Source organism: Branchiostoma belcheri, unplaced genomic scaffold, assembly GCF_001625305.1.
Source record: "Branchiostoma belcheri isolate BF01 breed outbred unplaced genomic scaffold, Haploidv18h27 scaffold41, whole genome shotgun sequence".
Lineage (NCBI taxonomy): Eukaryota > Metazoa > Chordata > Leptocardii > Amphioxiformes > Branchiostomatidae > Branchiostoma > Branchiostoma belcheri.
The window spans coordinates 2,497,033-2,510,007 of NW_017804032.1; the positions used below are offsets into that span (position 1 = coordinate 2,497,033).

At 41.9% G+C, this 12,975-nt stretch overlaps 1 protein-coding gene across 1 annotated transcript; it reads right to left on the reverse strand.

Moving 5' to 3' along the window:
* Window positions 1-687: 687 nt before the first annotated feature.
* On the reverse strand, window positions 688-12,938 carry LOC109477915 (filamin-C-like). Its single transcript, XM_019779380.1, has 20 exons — window positions 12,842-12,938; window positions 12,152-12,325; window positions 11,687-11,839; window positions 10,740-10,823; window positions 10,378-10,515; window positions 9,666-9,845; window positions 9,088-9,234; window positions 8,647-8,730; window positions 8,179-8,319; window positions 7,538-7,714; window positions 6,858-7,064; window positions 6,166-6,330; window positions 5,600-5,722; window positions 5,076-5,327; window positions 4,458-4,649; window positions 4,058-4,168; window positions 3,722-3,895; window positions 3,004-3,153; window positions 2,442-2,609; window positions 688-2,093 (listed from the first exon to the last, which is right to left on the reverse strand). Exons 1-20 carry the CDS (start codon window positions 12,846-12,848, stop codon window positions 1,666-1,668), a joined length of 3,255 nt encoding a protein of 1,084 aa, XP_019634939.1. The 5' UTR covers window positions 12,849-12,938; the 3' UTR covers window positions 688-1,665.
* Window positions 12,939-12,975: the final 37 nt, after the last annotated feature.

Consider the following 12,975-nt stretch of genomic DNA (forward strand, 5'->3'; position numbering starts at 1 on the left):
TATTTGCATTTTCCTCCAGGCTGTTCCCATAAGTAAGTAGAACATTAAAGAAGGAGAAGAAAGACTGGTTTGCCCGTGTTTTAACCCCTCGAGTGTGGCATGGTGAATATTTGCGGACAGATGCTTCTAGCATGAGAATTGTTGGCGTTCTTTGGCATGATTTGGTTTCACAGAGTGTTGGTCAATGTTCAGCTGTGTTGGAGTAACGTTCATTGAGACTTTACGGTTCATTTGTTATACCGGAACTTCCATTCATCGTTGCATTTTGAAAAGGTAAATGCCACCTTTGAGTGGTACCTAGTTTCAAAAACAATTATCTCCCGTAAACAAAATTCTACCAGCATATACAAACAAAGGTTACATTTTAGCTTTGTTGGGTAGTTAAAGGATTCTATCAGTTAACTTTAGTTAGTATATCTGGGTGCAAAATGCGCGTCCACAATCTAATCTATTTACGTTTGAAATAAAAGAAGAACATTTGCAACCAACCCGACAAAACACGGAGCCATACAGATAAAATCTACCACTGTGACACCAGTGAGGCAAGTTTTTTAGGCAAATCTTTGTGTTCCTGGGATTTATGGTACACCTACAGATGGATTTGATATACCCAAAGACAATAAGACGTTGTTTGTGTTGATAGTGTTAGTTTTATTCCAAAGGATTATACAAAGAAAGTGTCACAATCTAACATGGACCCAAAAATGTCTGTCAATTTGGCCTCTGTGACATTCTGAATGAAATCTATATGTACTCGATTCCTAAATATATCTTAAAACTTTCACACCATTAGACTTACTACATATATGGTTATACAGTTTATCTAAAACTTCTAAAACACTATGTACAACAGAATAAGTTGACCAATTTTTACAAGAACCTAGTAAATGAACATAGTACATGTTTCTGTCACGGCGACATACTTATGCACATGATATAGAATGCTACAAGTGACTTTCAAGCGAAACATACAAAGATAATTGTTCTTTAACACTGATGAAGTTAGCAATGAACTTAAACGAAATCTTACACTAGTGGAAAATACTGCACATATAAGCTTCTAGCAACTTGGACACGCAAATATAGATAAATGTATGTAACTTAAAAACATATTAAAAGTCATAAGTATTCACATCCTAGAAACTTTACAACATTAAGAATGACATTAGTAATTTTTCACGTTACAAAGTTGATAAGTGGTAGCTACACGTTTAATGTACACGAGCCCTTGTTAGAGGCGGTTTCAATGCGTCACCGCCTGTGAGTTATATATGCACATGTCAATGCCAACATAGAGGGGACTGATATTCATAATCATCATCATTACTATCTTGAAAGCTAACTCGATGGGGACTTACATTTCATCCAGCATTACTAAAAAAGATTTGATACAAACGTCTTTTGTACAAAAAGGACAGTATATACCAGTCTACTTCTCCAGTTGCCCATTGACAAATGCCTTTAAGAGTATACATATTAATTCTTTCTCATACGTGAAACATGAGATGCAATACTGATAAAAGACTTAGTCAGACTCTTAATGATGAGTTAAGGTCTGTAGTCCATTTTGTTTTCCTCTGTCACATTAAAACACACGTATCATGAGAAAAGTTTTCCTTGGTACACACGCAAGCAAACGACGGTCTTCATGGATGTGTGCCTTCCTCACATTTTAGGCTTACTAAAAGCCTTTTTGAATGAAAACTTTCTCGTTCTCGTTGGCCTCTGCAACAGCCTCTCAGACGTTGACCTTCTGATGGCCCTTCCCACATACCGCATCCTCGGCCACTCATTGGCTGTCAGTGTCGCTGACGTCTTCTCTGGCCCCTCCTCCTCCAGGTCAGCGTCCAATGCGATGGAGTCTCCCGACTGAGATCTCCTGATTGACGGGTTGGACGCCGCGCGGGCTTCCAGCTCCAAGTCCTGTAACTCTTCTTCTGACTCCACGAGGATGATACGGAACGGGCTGCCCGGAACGTGGATTTCCGACCACTTCACGTCTATTTCGTACTCGCCAGGCTCAGTAGGATCGTAACGGACAATGACGGTCCGGCCTTTGGGCCCCGTTGGCGTCATCTGAACGTTGAAGGCACCTGAAAACGGCATTAACGGTGCGCTTTGAAAGGAAAACTCGGAATTATTTTATTAAGGCTACTACATGGCTTACTATTGAATAGTTAACATGCAGAGGCAACGGGGCATTGGATACGCACTAGTTCTGCCAGTTAATCCTGATGCTGAAGACGTGGATGCCACTTCAATGTCCAGCAATAATCTCCATATTCTGTCCAGTAGTAAATTTTACTCTTGAATTGTCTATCGTTTTTCTGGGTGTCAAACCTTCATTGACGATACTACACGTATATACGATATAATGCACAAACGGTATACGTATATTGCTTCTTTGAAGAATCAAGACCAAAGCAAAGTGCGCCGCCTACCTTTCGGTCCATGTACCCGCACCTTGAGCTGGCCTGGCCCCGCCTCCACCGTCTCACACACGAACTCACCCATGAACCTGCCCAGCACGCCGTTAGACAGTCCCGGGCCGAACGCTTTCACTTTAGCCGGGTCAGGGTAACCTACAATGTTGACGATGAAAGGGCTCCCTGTAGGAAGAAGTATCATAAAGGGTTAATCGTCTTCTTCTCGGGTCACCACTGCTACACTCTTCCCCTCCAATACTCCCCTCATGCCCTTCCGCTGGGGGTCAGGGCTTCCAGGTCCTCCTTGGTGCAGTGTTCGGGCAGGGTTAATGCCCCGCCCCGAGGTGTATATGGTGAGATGATTCCGGAGGTGCGATAACCACCGAACAATTCACCGAGTGAGCGTAGCAATATGATAAGGTACTGTGTATCTTATTGGAATCAAATTTTGTAAAGGCTATTGGACTTAATACATTTTACGTGTGCATCCGTGCCTACGCCTTACAAGTCTTATGTTATAGCTTCCAGCACCATTCTGACAGCACCTTCAAAATATCTGTTAAAGGCAATGTGTTACCAGGAATGTAGGTTCCGTCGTATTTGATCTCGAGTTTGTGTTTGCCTTTCTCTACAGGATGGAGACACAAGAGGAAGGTTCCGTTAAAGTTGTCCGTCAGGTCCACTCGGGCAGGCTTCGACGGGCCTAAACACCTGGCCGCTAACTTTCCTGTTGGAGATTAAAAAACGAAATATAAAGAGTGTTGTTCATTTTGACTCTGAATATAAACTTTCTATTCACACAGTTAATGAGTACCACATTAAGGTTGTGTTCTGGGTTTTAGATGAATTTCTAGTGACAGAAGTCTTACACTACAGAACTAGTGAAAAAATACTGCAGGCATATTGGCATATAATATAAGCTCCTAGCAACACAAACACGCAAATTAATATAGGTACATGAGATATTTGCAACTTAGAGACGTACTTAGTATTACAAGTCATAAATATCCACATCCTAGAAACTTTAAAACTTTGAAAATGCTATTAGTACCGGTACCGCTAGCTTCTGTATTGGATATTAAAAAAAGACATAATTATGTAGAGTTATATGTTATCCGTTCTGACTGTAAATACAAACTTTCTATTTACGCAGTTAATAAGTGTCACATTTAGGTTGTCTATTGGATTTTAGGTGAATTTTCAGGGAAAGAAATCTTGCACCATAGAACTATTTACACAGTTAATAGCTATCACATTAAGGTTGTCTACGGGGTTTTAGATGAAATTCTACTTACCTCCTCTGCCAGCTTTCCTGATGTCGACGGTAGCCCTGAGCGCCTGCCCGCCGAACCCCCACTTCAGCCCCGAGAACACCACCTTGGTAGCGTCGATAGGTTTCGTCACCGACACTTTGAACGGGGCTCCGTTAATCTTCTTCCCAGACCACGTGATGTTTAACAAGTAGGATCCTTTTGCAGCAGACAAAAAAAAATGGAAACTTAGACGACCAAATCTCCAGAAAGGTTGCAAAGACAAACATTGAAGGTGCCATGACCTATAGAGAGTAAAACGAGACAGTAACACATTTTCTTGATGCTGTGTATGCTAGAAAGTTGTATAAAGGTATGTACCTGGTATGTCGGGTTTGTACGTCGCCTTGAATGTATTTTTCCTGTCCCTTATCTCCTCTATCCTGACTGGAACGTCCGCCTTTAGTCCATTCAGGATACAACTGGGAGTACCTGGTATACATTGACATAAGATTGTCATAAGAAGTTGTTCAACGTATCTCAAAATTATCAAAGTACTGAGTATGAGTATCAAAAACACAATGTCTACTGCAGTGACGTAGGGACCCCCCACAAGGCCCATCTTCGAACTTGACCTTCGTCTTTGCAGTGGTAATCTGCCTACCAGAAATCATGAACATCAATTCATGGCCTGAAAAGTTATGCCGTGTAAATCCACATTTACCCAACCACAGCCGAACCGAATGCTTAACCTTCTGAAGAAGGTAGTTACCCTAATTACCTTTCCCAGCTTGAGACCCATCCAGTGTAAACTCTGATGTCCGCGCGACCTGTGCCTTCCTGAGGCCCTCCCCCCACACCACCACTTTGGTATGGTCCACCGGAAGTGCACTGGTCCTTTTCTTGGCCAGACCATAGATAGGTGATGACGGAATGTGTGCGTCAGAGAAGAGAATTTCTATCAGATGTTTTCCTGGAAAGGCAAAAAAAATTCAGCAAATTTATTATAATGAGATAATGAATAGAATCAGATAAAAAAGGGAAAACGCAGTAGATAAATACAGAAATAAAAACAATGTCTAACAAGGCCGACAATACAACTCATTGCCATGGCGACAATTGGATGATTATTGTTGTATGTGTCGTCCCCAACTCTTCCTCTTCCTCAACTCTACCTCTTCCTCCACTCTTCCTCAACTCAACCCCTTCCTCCACTCTTCCCCTTCCTTAACTCTACCCCTACCTTAACTCTTCCCCTTCCTCCACTCTTCTACCTCCTCATCGCTTCCCCCTTCCCCACTCTTCCACTTCTTCAACTGTAAAAAAAATGCCTCCGTCCCTGTGGCGTCGCTAAAAACAGCTGAAAAAATTCCGGTAAACATTCTTCTTTCCAACCAACCTTCTTCTTCCGGGACGAAACTTATTCTCTGCTTGCCGCCATTTTCCTGGCCCACCTGCACCGGTGTCTGACGGGAAGGCCCCTGCACTGACGCCTTGACCTTGCCCGGCCCCGCCTCCGCCGTGTCCAACAGGATGAAGCAAGTTTCCCGGATGAAGAGAAGGATCCTACCCTTCTTGTCAAGTAACCTGCGCAGTTCTCCCAGCAGCTGGACTTTGGAGGGGTTGACAACCACTGGGTGGAAAGGGCTCCCTTTGAAATGTGAAATCATGGGCAAAAGTTGAGCTAAAATTTTGCATCTCTGTCTACGCTACAAGTTGTCAATTGCCATGTTTACTAGATTGACGCCAACTTTCGCAGACACGATTAATGACGACGTTAATGAAACATAAAACTGTGATAATTTGAGAGTAGAAATATAACATGATATAGAGATTTAAAAAAAACATTCAACAATATTTTTTGAGCTTTTGAGTACAGAAAAACTTCGCCCCTGAGCTGTTGCCAAAAAAAAACTGGCGTACCGTCTATTTCTGTCCCGTCGTACCCGACGTATATGTCGAAGATCCCGACCTCCACTGGAGTAAAGCTGACGTAGAATCTGCTGCCGTCCTGCTGGATCTTGTGTTTGGCTATCGTGTTGGGGCCTGTGATGTGAAGCACGTCAAGGATAGATAAGTACAAACAGAATTATGTATTGTCATAAAAGTATATAGCCTGTTTTCTAGGTCAGTCAAGTAGTTGAACTTTAAAGTTACTAGTTGTTGCGGTAAGATATTTTTATATTCCAACAATTCATGACAACACATGGTGACGGCACACTCAAGTTTTCTCAACTTATTTTATGCCGATGATGACAAATACAGGACAGGGCAATACTCATTTTCACTTGAGTTAGAAAAGTCGTATAATTAAAAGTAAAGTGCCTTGACCAAGGGAACAAGATGTCAGGACTCGAACCCGGGACCTCTTGGTTCTGAGTCGAGCACACTACCGCACAAGATAATTGTCTTTCCTGGTGTATTTTTATGACTAGAAATGTGCTAAATAAATAGATAAATGAATAGCTGAATAATTGCCGTTTAGTTACCGTTGATTTTGACATCTAGTCTGTCTGATTTGCCGTCTGTGGTCTCGACTATGAACTGTGCAGGGGTGTTCTGGAAGCACCTGTACAGCCCCTCCCCGCTAGCCGTGGCCTTCGCCTTCCCGCCTTTCGCGCCGACGATGATCTTCTTCAGCTTCGTGAACTCCTCTGGAAACAACGGCAACAAGATATTTCCCCTGTCTAAACACACGCTTATTTGCAGTACGGTCAGTAAACTTGCACGGGGACAACAGAGAGCTTGTACACATGTAGATGTGGTTGCTGTTTTAATAATGGTCTGATTTTGTTGTCCGCTTTGGTCAGTAATTACTAACTTTCGAGAAGAAAAAACAGGTTTTGCAGGACGTGTCTTCTTTCTTTTTTGAAATTATTTCATATCACACATATGGCACCTCCAGCAAAGCTATTATTATATTGTGCGTAAACAACCCCGACAATTCTTGTTTTAGAAATTCTTGGGCCAAAGATATGTACTAGACTTGAACTATCTCTAATCACCAAGCCACCCTAACGTCTGCACAGTCTTAATAAATATGTGTCGTATGTAGATGACGGCCTCCAATATTTTCTATTGAATTACTATATCTTATTATATGAGCCTTGGCAATATGGTGCAAATGCATGCAAATCTGCAAAACTGGCAGTGCGCATTCTAGCCGCAAGGTGTCGCTCACCCTCCGTGATGACCTGTGCTTGGAGAGTACGGATATTTAACGAACCAACTCCGACGTCTACCGTCTCCACGATGGGTTTGGAGACGACCGGCTTGACGACCATGGCCCTCGTGTCGTTGTGTTTCTCCCCCACCGAGAACGTTTTGGAGCGCCGCGGCGGCGCCCTTGGGTGTCCGCTGTCCCGGACGTCAACAAAGAATGGGCTCCCTTGAATATAACGAAAAAAAAAAGTTTTACTTTTATATATATACTTTCGTAAGCTCATATTCTAGCTTTATGTCGTAAATCAACATTAGAGCAAATGCTGTTCTTACTATCAAGGGTGTCAAAGAATTCATACGAATTTTACAGAACACAAACGATCCATTACTTGGAATTTAAAGGATTGTATGTTTCCGAGTAATGGATAGTATGCATTCCGTAAAATTCGTATGTTTGTTGTAATGAATCATATAGATTTCGTGAAATTCGTATGTTTCTGGTAATGGATCGTATGTATTACGTGAAATTCGTATGTTTTCATGTAATGGATTCTGTAAAATTCGTATGAATTCTTTGGCACCCCTGACTATGGCTTTCATTCACTCTCTTCAAATTTGATGTGAACATCTTTAGTCCGCAAAGCTTATAAAATTACGTCTACCCATATCCTAATACAGTTGACTTAGACCTTGACGTACCGGGCACAGGTTCCTGGTTGAATGTGATAGTGATTTTGTGCACCCCCACGTCCTCCGGCATGAAGCCTACGTTATAAAGCCTGGGCGCCTCTCTGGAGCTCATGTAGTGTGGAATTCTGTTTCCTTCACACGTCACCTCCACGTCTACTGTCCCCATACCCGCATGGCCTGTATCAACTGTACATTCAAATAACAAGTTTTACGGTAACAATCTCCATACGCACATGACCTGTATCAACTGGAGAAATAACGTGTTTTACGGTAACAGTATCCATATCCGCATGACCTGTATCAACTGGAGAAATAACAAGTTTTATAGTAACTGCCCCATAACCGCATGACCTAAATCAACTGTTACAGCACAAATAACAAGTTTCACGGTAACGAGGTAGTAAATTCAGCACCAAGGGCAGCACCAATAGAAAACAATTTAAGACCTTTCGTTCAATTCATACAACTCATTTCCAGCTTAGATGAGTTATCCTTGTGTGCTTTCACGTTTGGTTTATAATTAGTACCATTTACGAGATAGTAAAATCAGCACCAAGGACAGCACCACTAGAAAACTACAATTTAGAGTCTTCCGTTCAATTCAAATAACTCATTTCCAACCTTGTTACAAAATACATGTGTTTTCTTACCTTGAAACCTGATTTCCCTGCCTTCGTACCCCACTCCCGGAAGTTTACTGACCGTGACCTTTGACACATCATACACGTTACAGTAGAAAGGGCTGCCGCTGATTGGATGATCGGAAAAGTTCACGTCTATCCTATGCTGACCTGGAAGTAAAAGGGCGGGAAATTCCTTCTAAGACAGATGCTTGTATTCTTCCGGGTCATTGTCATGTGAATAAAAAGTATATGCCTACTTTTCTAATATGGTTTCTTATGACAGATATTGGCTGTAGATATAATGTAATATATAGTACTAGCGATTATTTTTTTTTAAATCTCAAATCCTTTTCTAGTCAGTATAGCAAGCGATGGACAATCCAGTTTATCTATTCTCAGAAAATGTTATATATGATTGATATACATAGTTAAAGACAAGACAAGACAGACATAGTTAAAGAAAGGAAATCAAACAAAAGTCGTTCCTGATCGTACCTACTTCTGTCGGGAGGTACTGAATGGCATACGTCCCGTCATACGTCGGGGCGATGGTGCAGGGCACTCTTCTACCGCTAGGGGCTGAGACGTGATAACGACAACCAAGTGTCAGTACGAGAATACACAAAACTCAATTCAGCAAGACATTACCTATAGGCTTCGAATACAAAGCGTATGTAGCTCTGGAACCAAGATTTACGTTATGATCTGCTGGAATTGCGTATTACAGTTGAAAAATCTAAAATGGAGTTCACAAATGGACATCGAATGGTCAGTACAACAAAAAGAACGTACCAGAGGTTCCATGTAGCAAGAGCATGCCAATAGGCTTCAAAAGCCAACGTTGTATACCTCGAAAACCATCTTTACTGGTATGATCTACTATCTGAAATTGCGTAGACCAATTTCAAATCTTTACTGTAAAGAAAATGTTCTCACCATTAATTGTGGCAGTAACGGTGCCTCTATGTTCACCGTTAGGGTCTACTGTGAAGTGCGCTTGTCTGTTGATGGGTACGGACTGGATCCCTGAGCCGAAGGCCGTCACTCTGCCAGGGTCCAGCACGTTCACTCGGAACGGGCTTCCTGGAGAATAAAGTAGAGAAGTTTAAAGTGTTTGTATGAGGCGTTTGGATTCAGCGTTGAATATGTCAGGTGTGTTTATATTTCGTCTATAACATTTCGTAGCTAGTAAGGATACATTTTCATGAATTTTGGCATTTTTTTCATAGTCTGGGTGCCATTCGGAGTTACTGTTACAAATCAGATAGCATCTAGGCTATTTTTTTCACTCGCAGATACATAAAATAGTAATGTCTAATGAGAAAGGTATGTTACATGTAGGTAAATCCCTAAAAATTAGGCCAAGTGCAAATACTAGAGTCATTGCATGCAACCGACCTGTTGTCTTATCTCGCGCATGATCTCGCGATATTTCGTTTTTGCTTAAAGCGCGTTTGCGCAGTATCAATGTTCGTATTTCACTGTGTAAACACGCATGCTGTAAATTTACTCACCTTGTACGGGAATCCCGTTGAAGAGAACCTGTATGTCGTGCGGACCCTGGATCTCGGGGAAGAACGTGACGGTGTAGACGCCTGTCTGTGACGGGCTCCTGGCCACGCTGGACGGCACCCGCCTGCCTGTCGTCGTCACGTTCACGTCTATGTTTCCCCTTCCTGCTCGGCTGGCGTCAACTGTGCATGGACAAACATGCATGAGGGAGATCAGGAACCGGGAATAGTTTCATCAGGTTGGTAAGTCACTGAGACTCTTAAAGAGAATCCTGTACGTTTGGGACCGCATTATAAATACAGTTTCCCGTATATGTGTAGATTTGTAAATATTGTACGTTTGGGAATGCATCTATAGCAGCGACACCTGTGGCTGTGCTGCAGTGCAATGTGAACCAGTCAGAATTGCCCTGAGGAAAGTAACAGACGGTCACAGAGACGAGTGGAGAAGAACAACCCATGATGACATGACTTGTACAGTGATGACATCCCTGATGTCCCCGTTCAAGGATTTCAAAGCAAGAGGGAGAGTATGAACTTCTTGGTACTTTTGAACCACTGACAAAGCTGCGTGCCTGAAAAGGTTGTTTAATAAGTGATTTGTTATATATTCAAATCCCCAGAAAGATGTAGTAAAGACAAGTAGCCCTTCCTTTATTGCATCAAAACACGGTTATTATGAACTAGGCAAATATGAAAATGACGACACGCGTACCTTCAACCGAAGCTTCTTTGCCGACGACCAGACGGTGCCTGTTGACGAGATGTACTTTTGTGACGTCGAACGCCTCAGATATGTACGGACTTCCCACTGCTTCTGATCCGTCATACCACACCTCTATCCTGTGCGAACCTTTGGAAAAAAATATTATTAAGACAGCTGTCGTTTGGAACCAAGCAGGGATCCAATGGGGTATTTCATTCAAAAATCATGTTGAGTTCTTTTGATTCATTAGATTGGCAGTGGCTATGAACTTATTCCTGGAATGTACAACTGCTTGAAATACTTTTACAATATACTAGCCATGTCTTAATGTCACAGTCCAGATAATATTAGCATACAGATTTCTCCATTACCTGATTTGTGTGGTGTATAACTACACTTGTACAGTCCCTGCTTCTCCTCCGTCACATCACATGGCACCAGCTGGCCCTGATCATCTACAAGGACAACAAGGGGTGTTAAAAGGCTCCTTCCCTGAGGCTTCGCCAAAAAAAGCACCGAATTTAGTATAGATATCAAGTTTTACCAGGACTTCGCTTTGAAACATAAGGCCACACCAATTTAATTTGTTGGTTCTCGGATTCGCCTCTTCATTTTTTTCTGATTTGCAAAAAAAAAATTCTGGTTCTGAATCAACTAAAAAATGCTCATATTTTGCCCCCAACAGTTGAGGAAATTCCTTTTCTTCCTAGTTGTTACAGTTTTTTCCATCTATCAAGGCAGTGGTTTGATTAAAAGTTCAAAATTTGTACTTTAGATTTTAACCCAGCCTTTTTTGTTGACTTCATGGCTCATATTGTAGCATTTGGGGCTATAATAGGATGCCTAGACCTGTTTTTATTTTTATTTTTTTTCGCCCTGTCGCTTCATATTTTTTCTGAAAAAATCCGAGAACCAACAAATTAAATTGGTGTGGCCTAAGAGAACTTCTGTCAAAAGTTGTTACTTTAAGTAGCTATACGAATGACTGGATATGACTTAGTTAAGATTGAAAGGCTGAATGTGTCTTGTTTGGGATTGTAAAGCAGAGTGTGTCTTGTTTGTGATTGTAAAGCAGAGTGTGTCTTGTTTGGGATTGTAAAGCAGAGTGTGTCTTGTTTGTGATTGTAAAGCAGAGTGTGTCTTGTTTGGGATTGTAAAGCAGAGTGTGTCTTGTTTGTGATTGTAAAGCAGAGTGTGTCTTGTTTGTGATTGTAAAGCAGAGTGTGTCTTGTTTGGGATTGTAAAGCAGAGTGTGTCTTGTTGGTGATTGTAATGCAGAGTGTGTCTTGTTTGGGTTTGGTTAAGGTGACTATCTCACTTGATATTTTGACGTCCACCCCTCCCCTGCCGAGCCCGGCCCGTGCCGTGTCCACGGCGAAGTTAGTGACGTGGCCGACAGGAACGATCCCCAGCCCCGCCCCGGACACCGCCACACTGGTGGGGTCCGACACGTCAATCTTAAACGGACTCCCTGGGGAAAATTGGGCAAGAACATTTCACACATTGCAATGGATATACTGATGCATACATTCTTGCGATGTGTCAGAGAACCACTTTTTAAAGACAATGGCCAAATTGTGTGTTAAGGACCGTTGCATCTTTTTTCCGAGGATTCTACTTGAGTGATGACTTACATTATCATGGCTAATGTGCATACGTATACTTGCCAACAGTTGAGAACTGAAGAATTTATAAACTCCTTCCAAGGTTAGATTAACTACAAGAACAACGCCCTTCACCATAGGACGTCAATTTAAGATTGTTTGTATTTGTTCCTTCTTACCTTTTAGAGGTGTCTCGTTGAACTTGACAAAGATGAAGTGTTTGACAGCAATTTTAGGTGTGAAGGCGATGGTGTAGTGGGACACGTCGTCTTTCTCTACACTACAGGGCACGTCTGTGTTCTCCGCCTCTACGCGGGCCTGTAGTGACCCGTCTCCTGCCGTCCCTGTGTCGACTGTATCGGGAAATATGCATCACTACGTTAGCAATGGCGATAGATTTGTGAAGTGGGACACTCCGAGATAGGTCGTCTCTCTCTATGTTTTTCGTCTCTACGCGGGTCTGTAGTGAATCTTTACTTGTCCCGGTGTCGACTATAGTAATTTAATTTAATTCAATTCAATTCTTTATACATACATTATAGAATTAGTGTTGCCTGAATGGTATTGGTATTTAAAATCATTACATTAAAAACACATAACATTATATTGCAATTACATACATGTATACATGAATATATGCTTACTGCTTACTTGCATGAATATATACATACTACAGAACTGTACATCCCAGGCTTAAGAAATACTGATTATGCAGTCTAATTGTAGAATCTGATAGTAGGAATATGCATCGCATCGTTTGCGACATCGTTTGTAGTGTAGTGGAACATGCCATTCTTCTCTAACTCTACACACTGCAGTAATCGCCGACACTTCTGGTTTAAAACAAAAAGGTATAATAAGGCTCTTACCTTGCATCCTAGCAGGTTGCCCAAGTTTGGCCTGATATGTCGTACTCCGTACATTGATTTTGTCGACGTCATAGGCGGAAATGCCAAAGGGACTTCCGGCCACCTCGTTCCCTTCAAACTGAACTTTTATCTGA

Coding starts and splice junctions, on each gene's coding strand:
- LOC109477915 (XM_019779380.1), bottom strand. Junction 4,650..5,075: donor TTTCGTCCCGGAAGAAGAAG/GTTGGTTGGAAA, acceptor TTGCCTTTCCAG/GAAAACATCTGATAGAAATT. Junction 2,610..3,003: donor CGACGGAACCTACATTCCTG/GTAACACATTGC, acceptor TTCTTCCTACAG/GGAGCCCTTTCATCGTCAAC.